Below are 20,342 nucleotides of genomic sequence, written 5' to 3' on the forward strand. Positions count from 1 at the left end.
GAACTGTTTGTTTTGTTCCAGATCCTTCATCAAGGTACTTCGTCACCATCATTATTGTAGAGAGAGACTGAGGCCTACTTGCATGTTATTAGTAGCAGCAGAGGCTAAAGTGGGGCAGGTTACTGTGTGGTGAGGGTGAGGCTTGCTCCCACCCAGACCCTCCCAGCTAGCCAGAGCCTGTTTATTTCAAGAGTCCTTGTCACACAGGGTCAGAGCTACAGGCCTTAATGGTGAGCTGTCCCAGCTCCTTCCCACCCCTGGATCGGGGTGTGTATTCTCAACAGACTTGCACTGCCTCTGCTCTAGCACCTGCCTATTTGCCTGTTTGTTTCAATTAATTTAAATATTTATATTTGTGATATGCTTGTCTATTTTCAAATTGTGCAATAGAGTAGCACATTCCAAGGATTTCCTAAATTACTCAAGTATTCTCAAAATAGTGAGAATGAACATACTGTACCACAATTCAAAAAGGATTATTATGCATCATTTGCGTGATTCAGCCTTTCCCCAGACAGTGAGATGAGCTCCTCTGGTCAGGGACTGTGCTCATAGTGTTCACTGTGCCTAGCTCTGGGAGGTGGCCAAAAAACATTTTAGGAATGACTGAGTGATCTAAGCAATTTCTACTTGAATAGGGTTCCCCATAGGGTGAGAAGGGTCAGTCTTACAACACATCTTTTTTTGCATTTAGTATATACTTTTATTGTTATAAAGGTGTTGTGCAGAGGGTTGCCACTTCATAAGTCAGGTAATGAGTACATTGTTTTTTTGGACATTGTCACCCCTTCCTTCGCTTTCTCCCAGTTTCCCCTTCCCATCCCTGCCCACAAGTTACATAGGTCCGTTTCCACACAGTGTATACTGAAGAGCTTGATTGCATTTATTTACTCTTCCTCCCTCCCTTTCTGTGCCCCCTTCCCCCTCACAAAAAGAAAGAAAAGCCCAAAGAAAAAACAACCACCACCAACATCAAATTACAATATTTTTTAACAGAATTGTATTTGTGTGTGTGTGCATGTGTGCGCGTGCGAACGCACACACAGGCACGTGTGCACTTTTGCACATTACTGTACATATGGTTTGTCTTGTGGTTTGGGCAGGGGCTGTATTTGGAGGACCAAAATCTTGCCTTAGCTGTCTTTATGCCCCTTTGGGCTCTGAACAGCAGCCTTCCATCAAATGGATTGCCATTCATTCTTAGAGCCAGAGGGGTTATAGGCACCATGCTATAGAGGAAGGCAGATGAGGGGCCTCAGGAGAAGACCTAACTCAGACCAGGTGGTCTCGTAGTGCATTGGGACCTGCCAGGTAGTGTTCCTGCTGCCAGGCCTAAGGGGTCCCAGTTCAGAACTGAGTTGAGTGCTAACCAGGTAAAGATTGTCTGACTACCCAAGTGGCTCCTTCTAAGAGGCCTAGGGTGACAGTACCCAGAGGGAGCTGGGGCTTAGGTCTTCAGAAGCCTGGGATTTCACAGAGATTGGGCTTGGGATGGAGTGTATCTCCCCACAACAGTTCTGCTTTACCTGCTTCAGATTGATAACAGACTCCTTTGAAAACTTTCTATTACTTTCTTAGGAAAAAAAAAAGAGTTTTGCTATTTAAAAAGAAAACGTTGAGACTAGTTGTTACTCAAAATAGACTTCATCTACCTGCCCACTCCCTTTATGTGGGGGGAGGGGAAAGAACTCTGGATAGAGGAAGTTGGATATGATCTCCTTGTTTAGTCTGGGAGTCGTGTGCTTGGGATCTGGCTAGAAGCTGAGGATGTATGTGGGAGAGGATGGAGGTCCTGCTTCAGACTGGCACAGGAATACCAGCTCAGGCAGTGCCCTCCACTCCACTTGAGCAAAAGCTCAGGATGCTTAGGCAGCTCCTGAGGCCCTTTCACAACCATCTGTAGAAGTCTAGGAATACCAGAGCCACTGGACATTTCCACTTCTCCCATCTCCTTCTCTGAGGAGGGGTATGGCACCACCAGGGTTAGAGCCGCTGCCTTATCCAGCTGTCTACATGGCAAGGATAGAGGGGCTCTGTTCACCTTGTTTTTGGGTGTGTTTTTTTTTTTTTTTTTTTTTGGGTCCAGTCGTGGGGCCTGAACTCTGGGCCTGGGCGCTGTCCCTCAGCTCTTCAGCTCAAGGCTAGCGCTCTACCACTTGAGCCACAGCGCCACTTCCGGCTTTTTTCTTTTTGCTTATATGGTGCTGAGGAATCGAACCCAGGGCCTCAGGCTTACAAGGCAAGCGCTCTACCACTGAGCCACCTTCCCAGCCCTTGGGTGTGTTTTTAAGAACTTGTTGTTGTTTTGGGTCTTATTGTCTGTTCTAACTGGTCTGGAACTTGTGATAGTCCTGTCTTAGCCTCCTGAGAGGCTTTGGGGAAATCCTGTTTTGGGGTTTTTTTTTGGGGGGGGAGGGCTACAGGCCTATGACACCCACAAATGCTGGGCCATTTTTCTTAATATTTCACAACAACTCCAGATAACTCAGGCTGTACATCGAATAGACTCAGTAATAATACTTATGGATAGAAATGAAAAGTGTCAGAAAGACATTCATTCATTGATACATCTTAGAAATGACTTCTGAGTGTGTTCTGCTAGACTAGTGCCTATGTGCTGGGAGTAAGAGCTTACTTACCTACCAGGAGAGGCAATATCTGTGCAGGCCAAAGCCACCTGCCCTGTGTAGCCTTTGGCTAAGATTAATGTAATATAAACAAAGTGCTTAGAAGCATGCCTGGTTTTTGATAAACACTTAATATATATGAGCCACTATCGTTAATGTCATGATTATTCTTAGTTCCCATTATAATTTCCCCCAAGGTCATTACTGTCTTCCCTGTTTTTCAGTTGAGGAAACTAAGGTTCTCAGAGGCTAAATGACTCACTTAAATCATGCAATCTAGGGTTCTATCTCAGGCCTTTGACTGTCCAGCTGCCCTGCTTATCTTCTCTGGGCTAGGAGTTGCCAGTACTAAGGAGTCTGAGTAATGCCTGGAGGGTCTTATGTCTGATGTGAGTACTGACACATGCGGACTGGAAAGTAAGTTTCCAAGAGGACATAGGTGTATTAAGAGCTGAGCCAGGCTAAATGGAAGGGCGTAGAGTAGGATGGGGTGCTGGCCAGCAGTGACCACCTGGGCTAGAGGCAGAGTTGGCTTATCTGTTATGTAGAGGTCAGGGTCTGAAACAGGCTTAGAGTGAGAAGATCCGAAACTACTTACTGGAGCCCTACCACTGCTTCAGACCCCCGAACTTCAGTGCTCTCATCTATAAATGGGAATATCTGTCACAAGGGGTTGTTGTAAGGATGAAGTGAAATGAAGTATATAACTACAGTTCTAAAATGTATTATAACTAGTAATGATTGTTCCCGTTTTTGTGTTCTGACTCTGTCTCACACTGTTTATGTAGTTTGCTTCATTCTGACAATAGTCCTTCCAGGTAGATATTAGAACTTGGCCTGACCCTAGTCACACCTGTGAAAGGATCCTTTCTGATTTTAAAGCCACTTCTCAATGTTCCAGACCCTCTGCCTTTTCTCCTCCTCCCAGCCCTGTACCTCACTAATTACTGAACCAGCTACAGGAGGATATGGCGACAGAAGTCAAGCTCTCAGCAAGGTGCTCTTGCCAGGCTAGCCACCCAGGCCTAACAGCTATGGTGGTAGGGATACATCCTCTGGCAGCAGGAGGGAAAGAGGAATGGGCTTACCTGCCCACAGCCAGGGTATGAGTCCCCAGCTGGCTCCCCTCCCCACCAGTCTGCCACGGGGGCTGTGGGCCTGTGAGTCACACAAGCTCTGATGAGTCAAGTTTTTCCCTTCTTCATGCCCAGAGCAGCTGGGAGGGGCAGGGGGTTTCCTTAGGAAATCGACCTCTCTTCTGAAGCTCTCCCACTTGTCCGCTGTGCCTCAGAGCTGCAAGTTTTCTTTCTATCCATCAGGGCTCTGGAGGAAGAGGCCTTTAAGCCCCCTGTGTCTGGGTGTTAGCCACGCTGGCAGGAGAGATCAGTCTCAGACAGAGTCAAGTCAGGAGGTAGGGTGAGTGTGAGAGCCTGCCAGCCTTTTAATAAGGTAGCTAGTTTAGGAGGGAATGGTAACTAGTCCAAGCTGTCGAGCTCCCAAGCCCGTGCACTTGGCCTCAGGCCGTGGCTTATTCTCTCCCGTCTGTCTGCAGAAGTGACTATTCTCTAGACCAGTGCATCCAAGTTTCCCAAAGCACAGGGTCCCCCTGAGCCTTCCCCTTCCTGCCATTTAACCAGCCTGGTTCTCCAGATGGTCAGCCTCAGGCAAACATGAATTTGTCCCTGAGCTCTCCCTTGCCAGGCCCTCAGAGGCCTAATTAAACACAGTTGGAACAGCCAGCCTGGCTGGGCAGCCTAGCTCCAGATCAGTGTTTCTCCACCCTGGCCATCTATTGGAACCACCTGGAGAGCTTTTAAACCCTTCTGATGCTTAGGCTAGACTCCATAGCAATTAAATCATCATTCTTCCCTTGGGGTGGGCCCCAGGCCATGTGGTTTTAATAGTTCTGTGCTGTATTGCTTCCCCAAAGCTTGCCTTCCAGGAGTTGCCAGTCAAATACTAGCACACAGCACTATCTCAGGAGAACATGAACTGGAGGCTGTATGTGTCCCAGCATTGGTGTGGGGCCTCAGCCCTAGTGGAAAAGGACTTTAGTCTTGCATCCTGACAGATGGAGTTCTGGAGCCCACTGTGCTAGGGAAGAAAACCTGGGAGGACAGGACTGCCAGGCCTGGTGAGTCATGGGCTGTTGAGGAGGAAGGGGAAGGGATGAGTCAGGCACAGCTGCCTGCAAGCCCTGAGCTTGGCTTTGGAGCATGAATGTGCTCAAGCAAAGAGTTCTCTGTTGGTCCACAAACCAAATGTCATGGGTCCTGAGCTGTGCTGCATGAAGAAGTGGGTGATGATCCTCAAAACGATTCCAGATCTTGAATGTTGGGCCTCTCTGTGTGTGCTTGGCACAGCTTACAGAAACTCTAGTGAGCTTTTTGGTGTCTTGGGTAGATAGAAGAGGGGCATTCACATCTGGCAGGTGTACCTAGAATGTTGTGCAAGTGTCAGGAATTATGGGTGTCTTTTGGTTCCATATCCAATTGTTCTGGGCACACTTGCTGCAGTGTTTGCTGTGGGGCAGAAGTCTAGTGCCCACAGGGAAAGTACAGAAGCCCAATAGGGCTTGTGCTGGACAGATCTCACCTAGGCTGTTAGATCCTCAAAACTAACACCCCAGTGATTATGGGCTGTGTTGGGAAGTTTTGACTGGTGATTTAGTCTTTATCCTGGCTAGAGGTCATTTTCTCTAAGTCCAAGAAGATGATGTGTTTCTAGGAATTAATCTATTTCAACATATTGTTCAAGATGTGGAAGGCTAGAGAATGAGTAGAAAGAAGTAGAAATCTAATGTCTGGAGAGCAAGACAATGTTAAGGAGCCCCATTAAAGGAGTGGAACTTGTTTGTGTTACTCCAGAAAGCAGAGCTTCTGGACTTCAGGTTAAAATAGCAGTGTTAATAATAACATCTCTGGTGCCTCTGCTGGAGGTGCTCTGTGTGTAGATTGAAAGAGTCTGTGGGTTTAGGTTCTAGAGAGATGATATACATATATAAGTTTATGTGTGTGCATAAACAATCTACTGTCAATCCTCTCAGCTTCCCTAAGAGGTTGGGCTGTGACCGCTCCCTGCCTTCCTGAAGAACTATAAGCATTTAACAGGTTCACTTAGCTAATTAATGTGGGAGCCAGTGTTCAGAGCCAGGTCTGCCTGACTTCAAAACCCCTATGTCCCCAACCTAACAAAGTTTTGACTTACCATTTTTCAACTTTATAATGGTCCAAATGCATGCCATAAAGTGTTTCAGTGTTTCACGAGTTACACAAGTTATTGAACACGATATTGCAAACAGGCTACGTATTGGTGACTTTGTCCTACTGTAGGCTAATGTAAGGTTCTAAGCCCGTTTAAGGTAGGTGATACAGCTTGGGCATGGTTTGTTATTGCCAAAACTCAGATTGGGTTTGTTCTTCAATTTAACGGTGTTGAGAGCTTGTGGGCCTTCCAGAGGTGTTTAAGATCAGACAGCATCTGCCTGTAGAATGAATTCATATTTTTCTTAGAGGTTGGCCCAGTTTCCTCTCTTTATGAGTACCTACTTGCTTGTGGGCTTTCCACTATATATACAGTGGGATACGGTCCTTCCTGGAAGCCAGACATGCTGGCACTGTGCTCTTGGACTTCAGAGACAAAGTAACCTATTTCCTTTATAAATTACCCAGTCTCTAGTGCTCTGTTTCAGTAACAGAAAATGAAGTAAGATAGGAGGTCGGCCTAAGATATGTTGTTTAATAGGCTAGGTATATGAAATGTTTTTATTTTTCATTAGTTAAAGTGGGAGAGACTCCCCATTTGTCATGGAGTACCACATTCAGCCTCTATTCTTCCCCACTCCCCCACACCCCCCATGCTTATTGGGATCTCTCCCATAGGAAAGGCATCTGAGCCACCTGTGTGGGAAGCATAGTGCTACCTAGTTCCCATAGTTCCCTAGTAGCAAGGGGAGCTGGCCAGATAAGCCCTTTTTAGCATCACCCCCAAGGAGTTCCTGACTTATTTATTAGCCACCATCCTCTCTGTTCTGCCCCAGGAAAAGTGCTGACCCTCTGCATGCATGTGGCTGGCACGGGGAAGCAACATCCATCAAGCCTGCTCTTGTTCCTGTCCAAACTTAACCTCATTTAACCCCTGCACTCTCCTGCTCTGTGAGATAAAGACCATGAATTCATGACAGCACTTTTCCAAAGTTTTTCAAAATAACAACTTCATGGAGACAAAAATAACAAAAAATAATAAGTGAAGATGGGAACCCACAATTATATCGCAATAATAAGCAGTATGACTTGATTATCAATAACAATAGCTACTGTCTCTTAAGCACTGGGCAGTGGTGTCCCTTAATCCCTGCAGCAAGCCCATGAGCTAGGAACCAGAGCCTCTTATCTGCAAATGGAAAGACTGAGGCTCAGGATCCTGAAGCATCTGACCACCTTTATGAAGCTAGATAGGACCCTGAGAGGACCCCCACTGACTCAGAAGTTCCTATCTTAGCATCTAGATAGCAGAGAGGCCGAGGCAGTTATGTGTGATCTGGATTGTCAGGAAGCAGACATAGATGGGTCATGTTCAGGCAGGCCAATGGTGTGTTTGTATTTGGGAACATATGAGTTGAAAATGAGGATGTAGTCACTACAGGAAAAAGATGGCTGGCTAAGAAAACAAAATCATTTTGGATGCCTGTTGCTCACAACTGTAATTGTACCTAGCTAGCTACTCAGGAGGCTGAGATCGGAGGATCAAGGTTCAAAGCCAGCCCAGGAAGGAAAATCTCTGAGACTCATCTCCAATTAATAACCAAAAAGGAGGAAGTGGAGCTGTGGCTCAAGTGGTAGGAGTACTAGCCTTAAGCAAAAAAAAAAAAAAAAAAAGTCAGGGACACCCTGCAGGTCTGGAGTTCAAGCCCCAGGACCAGCACAACAACAAAAAACAAAATCAATGAACTTAAAATAGGAAGTGCAGTAACTTCCCCAACACTCCTGTTTGTGAAGTCTTCTCTCCAAACTAGCTCAGGAAAGGAGCTGTTGGATGGATGGCAGCTTAGATCCTCCTTGACCCATAGGATGTCAAGGTTCTGTTTGTAGTCCAGATCATAGACCAGTTTTCTCTCAGGAAGTGGGTTAGGGGCCCAGGCTTGGGATGCCATCCTGCCCCTACTGGGCCTTCCAGAAGCCTGGGCTGGCAGCACTGGCCAGAGAGCAGATAAAACCTCCCTCCCAGCACTGTCAGCAGAGTAGTGAAAGCAGGCCTGTCTGTTCTTGTGAGCCCCCTTGTCTGCTCCCACAGCCACACCGAGGCCTCTGGGTTAGGTCTGTTTCTTTTGGCTGCACTTTGGGCTCTCTTTGCCACAGAGGTTCTGGCCCTCACGGGGCTTGGGCTCTGGCACCCAGCCCCCTCATCCTCCAGCAAGTCTCCTCACTGTACACATCAGTAACTGGGTTTGTCCCCTGGGCCCCCCCACCCCTCCCCATTTTTCTTCCCTTCCTTCCTACCCAGTGAGGTTTATTCATATAGTGGAGTCTTCTGTTCCTCATTTATAGTGGTTTCTTCTTGGCTAAGTTTTCTGTTCAATTCATTCACTCCCTCATGTAGTGGGCCAACCTGCCCCTGGGCTCAGGAAGATGAACTAGGGGGCCCCTAGCCCTGGGCAGCCAAACAAGATAGTGGCAAAGAACTGCCGGACCTTGGGCCTGTCACTATACTGAGTCAGAACAGGGCTCCCCTAGGACAAGCAGCTGCTGTGCCTTGGTCCTCCAGCCCTGCCCAGGACCACCTGGGACTCAGTGTACCCCAGGAGGAGATACAGTTTAGGAAGTCTAGTCTGTTGCTTAGCAACTGGCTCCACCCTTTTCCTTTCTAAGCTCTGGAGCTGGGGCCCCTGGGAATGAATGGTGAGGCAAGGCCCATAGGCAGAGGCCCCAGCAGAGCAGAGCTGGGCCAGTGCTTTCCCTTTGAAGGGTTACCCAGGCTTGGAGGGTCATCCCAGGCTAAGTCTGCTATAAATACGAGGCTTCCTGAAGGGATTACCTGGGCTCTGCCTCCTTTGCCTGTACCTCCCCACTTGGCCCACCCTTTTTTCTGGGGCCTGCTATTCTTCTGACCTATTCCCTCTGCCAGGTGGGTCAGTGCAGCGCACCCCGCCCCCCACACACCACCACCACCACCACACACACACACATATTCTATCAGGAAAGAAGGAGGAAGGAGAGATCTGTATGTTTGCCTAAGGTCCCTTGCAAACAACCCATGCTGCTGGGACCAGGAGACTGTAGTTCCTATCTTCTGCCTGGAGATTTCTCCCTCACAGCAAATGGAGCAAGCCCAGACTTGTCTATAATCAGTACTTCTGAGGAGGACACTGTTGGCCCCATCTCTGGAGCCAGCGCCTGGGGACAGAGCTTGGTAACCAAGCGTGGAAATAGCTGGGGGATTACCGCAAGTATAAATAGGGTCGTCTTCTGGCTTGAGTGAACTGACTCTTGGGAAGTCTCTGCTCTTCTGGGCTGGTCTCCGACTTCATGTCACACCCCAGAGGTTCAGTTACACCAGTTTAAAGCTACAAAAATGATTTCTTGTTGTCTGAGATCAAGAAATGAAGGAAAGTCAGGCATGGCAGCACACGCCTGTAACCCTAGCACTTGGGAGGCTAAGACAGGATGGCCAGTTCCATGCCAGCCTGGGCTACATACCCAGTCTCAAAAAACAGTGAAACAAAAGTAAAGGAGTAAAGGGGCTGGCCGGCCTTTCTGCGTGCAGACCTCCCCCTCGCCTGTCCTCTGCAGCTGCCAGTTATCATTCCTCTGTGCTCCCCACCCATTCAGTCAGCTCCAGACTCAATTTGGCCACTACTGCTGACAACCCTGCTAAGCCCACTGCAAGGCATTGCCCTCTCAGAGGGAATCAGCCAAGCAAGGATCTCTTGACCTGCCTGTGTTTCTGAGAGTCCCCCTGAATTAAGCATCATGAGTCCCCGTGGTGGGAGTGCATAAACACGTACACTTGGCCCACTCTGGGCACATGGGAAAGGACCTTTTGTGTACTCCCTTCCTCTCCTCCCTTAACTCCAACTTGGGATGGTTTCACCAGACACCATTCATTATGGAGGCCAAGCCACAGCATCCACCATCATTATCCTCCTCCAACCCAGACACTGTGCCCTCTTGCTCTTTGTCCCTTCAGTCCCTCTCCCCAATTCAGGAGACTGTGTGTTGCACTGATAGGTTAAACTGTGCCTGGGCTGTCCTTTTCACTTCTGTCGTGCTGTGTTCATAAATACATTCTTTTATGTGCATGTGCGTGCCATTCCTGGAGCTTGGGTGCTGTCCCTGAGCTTCTGTGCTCAAAGTTAGTGCTCTACTGCTTGAGTCACACAATTCTGCTTCCAGCTTCTTTGTGGTTAATTGGAGATAAAGAGTCTCATGAACTTTCCTTTTCCTGCCCTAGCTGGCTTCAAACTGTGATCCTCAGATCTCAGCCTTCTGAGTAGCTAGGATTATAGGCATCAGTTACCAGCGCCCAGCACAAGTAAGTTTTCTATATGGGAATCATATATACCTAGCAATCTCTTGTGTTCTAGTATTCTAGTGAGTCTGACTTGAGTTCTGTAAATCTGCCCCCCTTTTTTCCCCTTCTTTGGTGCTGAAGATCAAACCAAGAGGATTCTATATGCCAAGCACCCCTGCACCAATCAGCCTCAGCTCTAGCCCATGAATCTCTTTTTTTTTTTTTTTTGGGGGGGGGGTCTGGTCGTAGGGCCTGAACTCTGGGCCTGGGCGCTGTCCTCAGCTCTTCAGCTCAAGGCTAGCGCTCTACCACTTGAGCCACAGCGCCACTTCCGGCTTTTTTCTTTTTGCTTATGTGGTGCTGAGGAATCGAACCCAGGGCCTCAGGCATGCAAGGCAAGCGCTCTACCACTGAGCTACCTTCCCAGTCCCTGAATCTCTTTTTAACCAGCACCCAGGAGACTCCACTCCAGCAGGTGTTGCCAACAACTCTTGAAGCTCCTACCACTGCGCCCGGATGCACAGATTCTCTGCTTGATCACAAATATCTTTTTTTTTAAGTTTTTTATTGTGAGAATACTGTACAGAGGAGGGTTACAGTTACACGAGCAAGGTAATGAGTGCATTGTTGTCTCCTCCTTTGTTTTTCCCCTACTATCCCTTCTCCCCCATTTCCACAACTACATTCCCCTCACCCCCACCTAAATTGTAAAGTTCATTTTTCGACATAGCGTCTTGTACGTCTCATTGTTGCAATGGGTCAACCTGTATCCCTGTTTAAACAATTTGTTTTTCCCTCCCCCCCCCCAATTATACCAACATCAAATACAGTACAAATACCTTTTGCTGTTCCTTTCCCACCACGATCACAGATGCCCACAGTTCTGTAAGTGTTTCCCCCCCCACTCCTCCCATTAAGGTTGTGTGCTTTGATTATTGAATGATCTTTTATTGTATTTAAATTTTCTTTTGTTCGCTTCATCAAGAATACGGATCAGTTTTGTTACTCTGTCTTTGGAGCTTATGTAGGACAGACAGGTTGAGTCCTAAGTAAAAACCACTAGCTATTTTCTGCTGCTGAATCCCTACAAAGCCTGCCTGGGCCTGGAAACAAGTGCTGGAGCCGCCAAAAACTGAAATCCTAGCACTGAGCTGAAAAACCTCTCACCTCCTCCCCTGTCTCCCCAAGATCTTCTGATTTTTTTTCTGGCTGCTCCCCAGAACTTAGGTACTTTACTTCTTAACAACTTTCATTATATTCTTATTCTAAGGCAATATATTCTCATTATAAAAACCTTGGAAAATACAAGTAAAAAAAAATCACTGATAATGGCCAATCAGATATAGCCACTGTTTACACTTTGGTATAAATTCCCCCAGAATTTTCAATGTATGTACAATTTTGCAAACTTTCTTAGACACAAAAGTTAGAGCACAGAGCACCCGCTATTGTAGAGTCTTTCCTCACAAAGGCTGTTCCCTCCCAGTCAGTCCTCACTGACAGGTGGCTGTCCTCAATGCTTTGTGTAGATGCAGATTCTATTTTTAACTTTAAAAAATTAGCATACATTAGTTGTACAAGGAAGATATCATTGTTACAATTTTTGTACATGTATATACTGTATTGGATCAACCTTACCCCCTTCATCCTTTTCCCTTGCCCCTTTACCCCTTCTTAAAACAATTCTATCAGGTTTTATTGCTCTATTTTCATTTATACATACAAAGTATTTCTACCATATTCACCATCTTTCACCCTCTCCATTCACCTCCCCCATTTCACTGATACCTGTTCCTTCCACAGAGCCTGTTTTACTCTCCTGCCATTTATTTTTTTAATGTATATGAATTGTACCAGAGGGTTTCACCACTGTGTTTTGCATGTGCATATATTATATTTTAATCAGAATGCTTCTCTTTTCACTTTTTTTTTTTTTTTTGGTTGGTCATAGGGCTTGAACTCTGGGTTTGAGCGCTGTCCCCCAGCTCTTCAGCTCAAGGCAAGGGCTCTACCAGTTGAGCCACAGTGCCACTTCTGGTTTTCTGGTGGTTAATTAAAGATAAGAGTCTCATGAAGTTTCCTGCCCAGGTTGGCTTTGAACCACGATCCTAAGATCTCAGCCTCTTGAGTAGCTAGGATTACAGTGTGAGCCACCGGTGCCTGGCTTCTTTTCATATTTTTGTGCACCTCTCTCTCTCTCTGTCTCTGTCTGTCTGTCTGTCTGTCTGTCTGTCTGTCTGTCTGTCTGTCTCTCTCTCTCTCTCTGTCTGTCTGTCTATCTCTCTCTCTCTGTCTGTCTCTGTCTGTCTGTGTGTGTGTCTCTCTGTCTCTGTCTGTCTGTCTGTCTGTCTGTCTCTCTCTCTCTCTCACACACACACACACACACACACACACACACACACACACACACACACACAAAACCAGTTGGGGGTGGGATACCATACTAGATTTCCTTCATAAGGCTTGCACCAGTATGTGCAGTATATGAATGCTTACATCCTTTCCATTGCCTATTTTTTCCCAACCAATTATAAAATATATTTAAGTCACCGAAATTACATTTCTGATTTGCCTGTGCTTAAATGAAAAGCTTCCTTTTGTTTTTGTCCATGTTTTTTCCCAAGAATATCAGTATGTAGGGCTCAGATATTTGGGCATGCCTCCTAGACATTCCTCCATTTGGGCTGGGAGTTTAGGCTGCTTTTAAGACCCACTGATGGAGGGAACCAACATAGTCCCACAAGTGCTGCTGATGCCCTCTGCTGGATTAGAGGTGCAAGAAGGAGCTGGCTGGGCCCCTGCTGTTTTTCTCACCTAAACTCTGCCTGCTCCCATGCATATTATGCTCATGCCAGTTGGAAAAGCTAGTTGAGTTGCTGGTTGGGTGGAAGGGAGAAGTTCACTCTCCAAAATATTCTTAGAATTGTGATCCGGTTTCTTCATTGCCTCCTTTCTTTTTACACTTAATATATTTGACCTGGTTTGATTTTTGTAGCAGAGGTGAAGTAGGGATTCCATTTCCTGTTTTTCTATTTGAAAAATATGTAGCACCAACACTACTTGCCAAATATCTCATCATCCCATTAGTAGTGTTCTGTCTCACTTGCAGCAAGTTTGTATGCACAGGTCTATTTCTAGGGTCTCTATTCTGTTCTGTTGACCCATTGTTCTGACCTGTTCTAGCACTCTGCTGACCATAGCTTTGTGACCAGCATTGGTGAACCAGTGTGGGTTCTCCCACTTTATTTTTGCTCTTCTACACAAAATTTATAATTAACTTGCAAAGTTTCTTAGAAGAAAATGCCTAGTTATGATTTTTTTCCAATACTTGGGATTGAACACGGTCCTTTAGCATGCTAGGTAAGCACTCTCCTATGCTAAGTGAGTCACGCTCCAATCCTCATTATGCCATTTTCATATGTACATGATGTTCTACAATCACATTCATCCTCATCACTCCCCCACTCCCCACCCCTGCCAATTTTCTTTTTTTTAATTGTTATTAAGTGGCTGTATAAAAGGGTTACAATTCCATAAGTCAGGTTATGAGTACAATGCTTCTAGACAATGCCAGCCCTTCCTTTGTTCTCCCCCATTTCCCTTTCCCATCCCTGCCCCACAAGTTAAGTGCATGGTGAGTGCACTGACTGTATTTTACTTTTTTTAAGATCTAAACTCATGAGACAAAATGAGATGTTTGTCCTCCTAAGTGTGGCTTATTTTGCTCAACATGATGATCTCCTGCCCATCCATTTTCCTGCAGATGGCATGATTTCATTCCTTCTTATGGAAGAACAATATTCCATTGGATGTTGACTTACACTAATTCCTGGCCTTTTCTGAGTGAGATAAGATTCTCAGGGACTTCCTAGGCTGGTTTTGAACTGCAATCATCAGATTTCAGCCTCCTGAGTAGCTAGGATTATAAGCTTGAGTGTCTCAAGCTGGTGTCCAGCGCTTAACACTTGTAACCATGTCTCCAGCCTTGGTTTTTTTCCCAATTATTTTGAAAACTGGGCTTAGGAAACTTTACTGGCTATACTGGCCTCAAACTCAGATCTCCCTGCCTCAGCCTACTGAATGTTAGAATTCCAGGCATGTGCTATCTTGCCCTGTTGAACTTCACTTTCCTCCAAAGAAGATTTGCATTTCCTTTTGCCTACCTGGGAACACTTTAAATTGATTGTTTGGCTACAGAGTTTTCTGCCCATAAGGGTAGCTGAGAATTCAGAGGACACATAAGATTCTGTGTGTGTGTTAGTCCTCACTCTGTGTAACCTGTGTGTGTGTGTGTGTGTGTTAGTCCTCACTCTGTGTAACCTGTGTGTGTGTGTGTGTGTGTGTGTGTGTGTGTGTGTGTGTGTGTGTGTGTGTGTGTGTGTGTGTGTGTGTGTGTGTGTGTGTGTGTGTGTGTGTGTGTTAGTCCTCACTCTGTGTAACCTCAGGCAAGTCATTTAAGCTGTTTGCATCTGCCTTTTCATCTGTGAAATAGCGATCATAGTACCTACCCCTCTGGCCATTGCAAGACTGGAATGAAATAGCTACATTAGTAAAGTACTCTTGTGAGGTTATTTCCTACTCTTGGTGGTCAAATGCCATTCTCATACATTCTTGGCCCCTTTCCTGCCCCATCTGGCAGGAACAGGCTGGTAGCAGCCCCATCCAGCCTTAGTGAATCCTGCCTTGAGTTCTAGTGGAAGCCTGTGCTTTGCTCCTCTGCCTTCTTCTTTGGGATGCTGAGGCTGCAATGCCTGGAGAGGCTAGATACTTCTGCCCTCAGCCATGACCACGGCGGAGCCCCCTTGGAAGCTCCTTGGAGCTAGGTGACAAGAAAGTTGACACTTAACAGAAATGTTTTTGCTATGCTACAGAAATTGTTTGGTTATGATTTTTTAAGTTTTGTGTTGTGTGTGTACTGGAACTGGGGTTTGAATTCAGGGCCTCTTGCTCTCACTTAATTTTTTTTTTTTTTTTTTGCCGGTCGTGGACTTGAACTCTGGGCCTGAGCACTGTCCCTCAGCTCTTCAGCTCAAGGCTAGTGCTCTACTGCTTGAGCCACAGCGCCACTTCAGCTTTTTTCTGTTTATGTGGTGCTAAGGAATCAAACCCTGGGCCTCATGCATGCAAAGCAAGCACTCTACCACTGAGCCACCTTCCCAGCCCCTCACTTAATTTCTTATAGCACTCTACCGCTTGAATCATGCCTATAGATCTAGCTGTTTTCTGGTTAAATGGAGATATGAATTTCACTGATTTGTCTGCCCAAGCTGGCTTTGAACTTTGGTCTTCAGATCTCAGCCTCCTGAGTAGCTTAGGATGATAAACATGATCCATAAGCACATGGCTGATTTTTTTTTTTTTTTGGATTAGGTGCTGTAGTTCAGTGTACTTGCCTAGCATATACAAGGCTCTGGGTTCAATTCAGCACCATCACCACACACATACACAGACACACACAGACACACACACACACACACAAAGCTGGCTGTGTATCATAGTGGCTCATACCTGTAATGCTGGTACTTGGAAGGGAGAGACACAAGAGAATCATGTTCAAGGCCAGCCTGGTCCATAGGAGACACTGTCTCAAAAATAACAAACAAAAAGTTTCAGTAATAATAAAGATTGTGGACAGTCCTTGAGTTAAGATTTTTTTTACCCCCTCTGAAGATTAAAAAGCAATGCACATTTAGAAATCACACTTCAAATTTTGATGGTTTCCATAGCTAGCAATCTGCAGTATGACATTCAATGCCAGGCAGCAGTAGTTCACAGTCAGCCACTTGAAAAGGAAGGGAGCCGGGCGCTGGTGGCTCACGCCTGTAATCCTAGCTACTCAGGAGGCTGAGATCTGAGGATCGCGGTTCAAAGCCAGCCCGGGCAGGAAAGACCGTGAGACTCCTATCTCCAATAAACCACCAGAAAACCGGAAGTGGTGCTGTAGCTGAAGTGGTAGAGCGCTCGCCTTGAGCTGAAGAGCTGAGGGACAGTGCCCAGGCCCAGAGTTCAGGCCCCACGACCGACAAAGAAAAAAAAAAAAAAAGAAAGAAAAGGAAGGGAAACAAATGACAATCTACAGTTACAGAGTGCTCTTTCTAGGCTGCACTGGTCTGTAGGTTAGGTGCATTGCTCATGCTATTTTTTGTTTTTCGTTTTTGACTCAGGACTCAAGAGTAGGCTTTGGACTCCTTGTGATTACTATGTAGACACTCTACTACTGAGCTATGCCTCTGGCCTTTTTTTTTTTTTTTTTTTTTGCACTGGTTATTTTTGAGGTAAGGACTCATTTCCTACCCAGGAATGGCCTGAGTGATCCACTTATAGTTGTAGCTGGAATGATAGGCATGTACCAGCATGCTCAGTTTCTAATGTTGAGGTGGATTCTTGTGGACTTTTATGCCTAGGGCTGGCCTGGAACCACAGACCTCTTGATCTCATCCTTCCACAAAAGTAGGATGCCACTGCAGCCAGCTATTGGTTGAAAAATAGTCTTGTGAACTTTTCTGCCCTGGCTGGCTTTAAACTATAATCCTCCAATTCTCAGCTTCTGAAGTAACTAGGATTACAGACATAAGCCAACACCCAGCCTGAATGTTTTCAACTTAGGATATTTTCAGCTTATGATAGTTTCAAATTCAGAGATCATCTGTACATCTTTTGCTGACAGTTATTTTCATATCTCTAAGTTGGGTTTTCAAAGTCTTCCCTGTCACTAAGTAAAGATTCCAGACATAAACATACTCCTGGCAGTAAGATGCCAGGCAGACCAGGCCTGGGGCTGGGAAGATGGCAGATTGCAGCCCAAATGGCTCTAGAGATACTCAGCCTTTCCCTTTGTCTTGCCCAGGACGAAATGAACCCCTGAAGAAGGAACGGCTCAAGTGGAAGAGTGACTACCCCATGACTGATGGGCAGCTGCGGAGCAAACGGGATGAGTTCTGGGACACAGCACCAGCCTTCGAGGGTCGCAAGGAAATCTGGGATGCCCTCAAGGCTGCTGCCTATGCTGCCGAGGCCAATGACCATGAGCTGGCTCAGGCTATCCTGGATGGAGCCAGCATCACCCTGCCTCATGGTGAGTAGGCTTTATTGTAGCTAGAGTTGGGCATAGCTGGGCAGGGGGTGGGGAGGGACAGGGAAAGTCATTAGCCAGTGTCCAGGAGTTTCTCTCTCTCCATGCTTGTAAAGGCAAGTGTGTGTGTGTGAAGCTGGTTACTTGTTCATTTGAGCAGCCCACTCTGAACGTGGTCTAGGGAGGCACAAAGACACAGATGACACAGGCCCTACTTGCCTAATGAGAGGACAGAAATACACCAGCAAAGCTGAAAGGTACACACTTGCTCGAGGTACTTAAGGTCTAACAGCTAAGGAAGGCCCCAGTCTTCTACGCGGTTATATGCTGGACACAAAACTCGAAGCTTCTCCTGAATTATCATTTACATTATTGTATCCTATGGGGGACAAAAAGCAGACCTCGTCTTAACTTGATTCTTTTCCCTTCCTGACTTTCCCAGCTTTGAGCTTGAGCAAGGAAAGCACGTGTCATCTCAGAACCTTTGCCATGTTTAAGAGAGATGTGTGTTAGGATTCAGCAGGATGTACCTAACATTATCTAGTCCAGTTCGAGCACTTAGGAGGTGCTTCCGGCTCAGTAGATGTATTCCCACCTGTTCTGACTTATACTAGTAAGGAAACTGGTCCATCCCAGCACTCAGCACATGTACTCACAGAGTTTTTGAATGTCAGTCCTACTCTTCCCAACTGGTCCTGCGTTCCTATCAGAGCTATCTTAGACAGACCTGACTGTGAGGTGGCTGTGGAGCATTAGACAACAGAAATTTGTTTGTTATAGATCAGGAGGCGGGATATCAAGATTGAGGTGATAAACTGATTTAGTACCTGATGAGATTCTCTTGCTGTCTTGCAGATGGCCACCTTGTTATGTTCTCAAATGTCAGGAAGAGAGAGAGGGAGAAAGGACAGAGAGTTCTCTGGTGTGTCTTTTTTTTTTTTTTTTTTTTGGTGCCAGTACTGAGGCTTGAACTCAAAGTCTGGGCACTGTCCCTTAGCTTTTTTGTTGAAAGCTAATGCTCTAATGCTCTACCACTTGAGCCATAACTCTACTTCCGGCTTTTTAAAAAAAAAAATTGTTCATTGGAGTTAAAAGTCTCTTGGACTTTCCTGCTCCTCAGATCTCAGTCTCTTGAATAGCTAGGATTATAGGTGTAAGCTACCAGGGACCAGCACGGTAGCTCAGTAGCTCTTCTTCTAAGGATAATAATCCTATGGATTAGGGTCCCACCCTTGTGCCCTTTGTTAACCTTATTACTTCCACGTAGTCTCTACGTCTACATATAGTCATATTGGGGATTAGGGTTTCAATACACAAATTTTGAGCAAAGAGCATTCAGTATGAGATAGCAGGTCCCCAAGTCAACACTTACTGCCTTCACGTTCCCATAGGCACCCTCTGTGAATGCTATGATGAGCTGGGCAATCGCTACCAGCTGCCCATATACTGCCTGTCACCACCTGTGAACCTGCTGCTGGAACACACGGAGGAGGAGAGCCTGGAGCCCCCCGAACCCACACCCACTGTGCGCCGTGAGTTCCCACTGAAGGTGCGCCTCTCCACGGGTAAGGACGTGAGGCTAAATGCCAGCCTGCCCGACACAGTGGGGCAGCTCAAGAGGCAGCTACACAGCCAGGAAGGCATCGAGCCATCCTGGCAACGATGGTTCTTCTCCGGGAAGCTGCTCACAGACCGTACACGGCTTCAGGAAACCAAGATCCAGAAGGATTTCGTCATCCAGGTCATCATCAACCAGCCCCCGCCACCCCAGGACTGACAGGCCGTGGACTGCTGGCAAGAGAGGCCACGGAGGGCCTCAGCAGGCCTGGAGGGTCCTGGCCTGGAGCACAAGGTCCCCACCCTGCTGCTGCCTTCCAGTTGCTGTTATCTTCAGGGCCACCTCTGCCACCATATGGCTCTGTGTGAGCTGTGAAGGGACCCTGCCTCTCAGCGCACTGTGGTTCACCAGTGTCTAGCACCCAGTGCTGCCACACACAGCCCTTGCCAACCTTGTCAGAGAAAAGGTGGCCTAGGGCCCTCCATCCCGCCTCTCTCCCACAGCAGGTTTGAGCCATGGGGGCCTGCCTGGAGGCCCCGGAGCCCAGATCTGTCGTCTGGTGCTGCCACTTTGCTCACTCCAGTTTTCTGCTCAGGGTCGGAAGCAGCTGCTGTCTCCCTCATCTGCCCCCCACCCTGACTCTGCCCTGGGCACAGTGCCATTCCCCACAGGGGAAGGAAACACCGGCAAGCCCAGGGCATGGGGAGCCTGAGGCGGGCCTCTGCCTCTCCCTGCCCCCAGCACAATCGGCAGAGATAAGGCAAGTGGCCAAATGGCTGGGCTTTATGGCAGGGGTCTGCATGGGGCCATCTCCTGGCTGAAACCCAAGCGGTGAGGGTGTGCAGCCTGGTCGTGGCCCCCACAGCAGGTCCCTGTGTACAGACATATCTGAATATTTATCAATAAAGCCTTTTGCTCCTTGTCTCTTGCCTAGCATTTGAATTGTGAGTTCTGATGTTTGAAGGTGGGCACAACAGAACATACAGACTTACTCATCTTCTTGGCCTTAATCCCTGCTCCTCTGTCTTGTAGGTCCTCAGGAAACTCCACTTAACCTCAGAACCCACCTCATCTTTGTTAAAGTGGAGTTTCCGCCCCCTGTCCTGGGCTCTATTGTTGCTGGCAGGGTTAGAAGTTGGCTTTACTTACTGCTGGGCTGCTTTGTTGCAGGGGAGGGCTGGCTTGTGCTCAGGTAGTGTCAAAGCACAATCTGACAAATTGAGTGTGTGTGTGTGTGTGTGTGTGTGTGTGTGTGTGTGTGTGTGTGTGTGTGTGTGTGTGTGTGTGTGTTGCAGCTTTGTGAACCAGAGAAAAGGGGACTAAGGAGTTCCTTGTACTCTGGGAAGGGACCATAAGGAGAATCCTAGACACAGTGGTTTAGTTGAGGGCCTGCCTGTATGAGGGCTAAGCAGCCCAGAACCGGGGCATCTGTTGTCCACTGGCAGACGAAGCCTGGGTCACGGTGACCCAGAGCTTGAGCTTGTGCATGCCAGGTGTGGAACTGAATAAGTAGAGTTGGGAGTACTTTTCATTTTCAGTGATGACAGCCTGCCTGGTCAAGGTAGCCCAGCTCTGC

At 47.0% G+C, this 20,342-nt stretch overlaps 1 protein-coding gene across 2 annotated transcripts in view; it reads left to right on the top strand.

The window, feature by feature from the left end:
• Nucleotides 1-19,690, top strand: part of LOC138830127 (ubiquitin domain-containing protein 1) — a 59,258-nt gene extending 39,568 nt beyond the window's left edge. For both annotated transcript variants that reach the window (XM_070026539.1, XM_070026540.1), the window contains 2 exons: nt 16,984-17,211; nt 18,600-19,690. In XM_070026539.1, coding sequence (XP_069882640.1) covers nt 16,984-17,211; nt 18,600-18,985 — 614 coding nt within the window. In that variant the 3' untranslated portion in view covers nt 18,986-19,690. The remainder of the gene's footprint in view (nt 1-16,983; nt 17,212-18,599) is intronic.
• Nucleotides 19,691-20,342: the final 652 nt, after the last annotated feature.

Source organism: Dipodomys merriami, unplaced genomic scaffold, assembly GCF_024711535.1.
Source record: "Dipodomys merriami isolate MVZ:Mamm:240054 unplaced genomic scaffold, mDipMer1.0.p SCAF_184, whole genome shotgun sequence".
Classification (NCBI taxonomy): Eukaryota; Metazoa; Chordata; class Mammalia; order Rodentia; family Heteromyidae; genus Dipodomys; species Dipodomys merriami.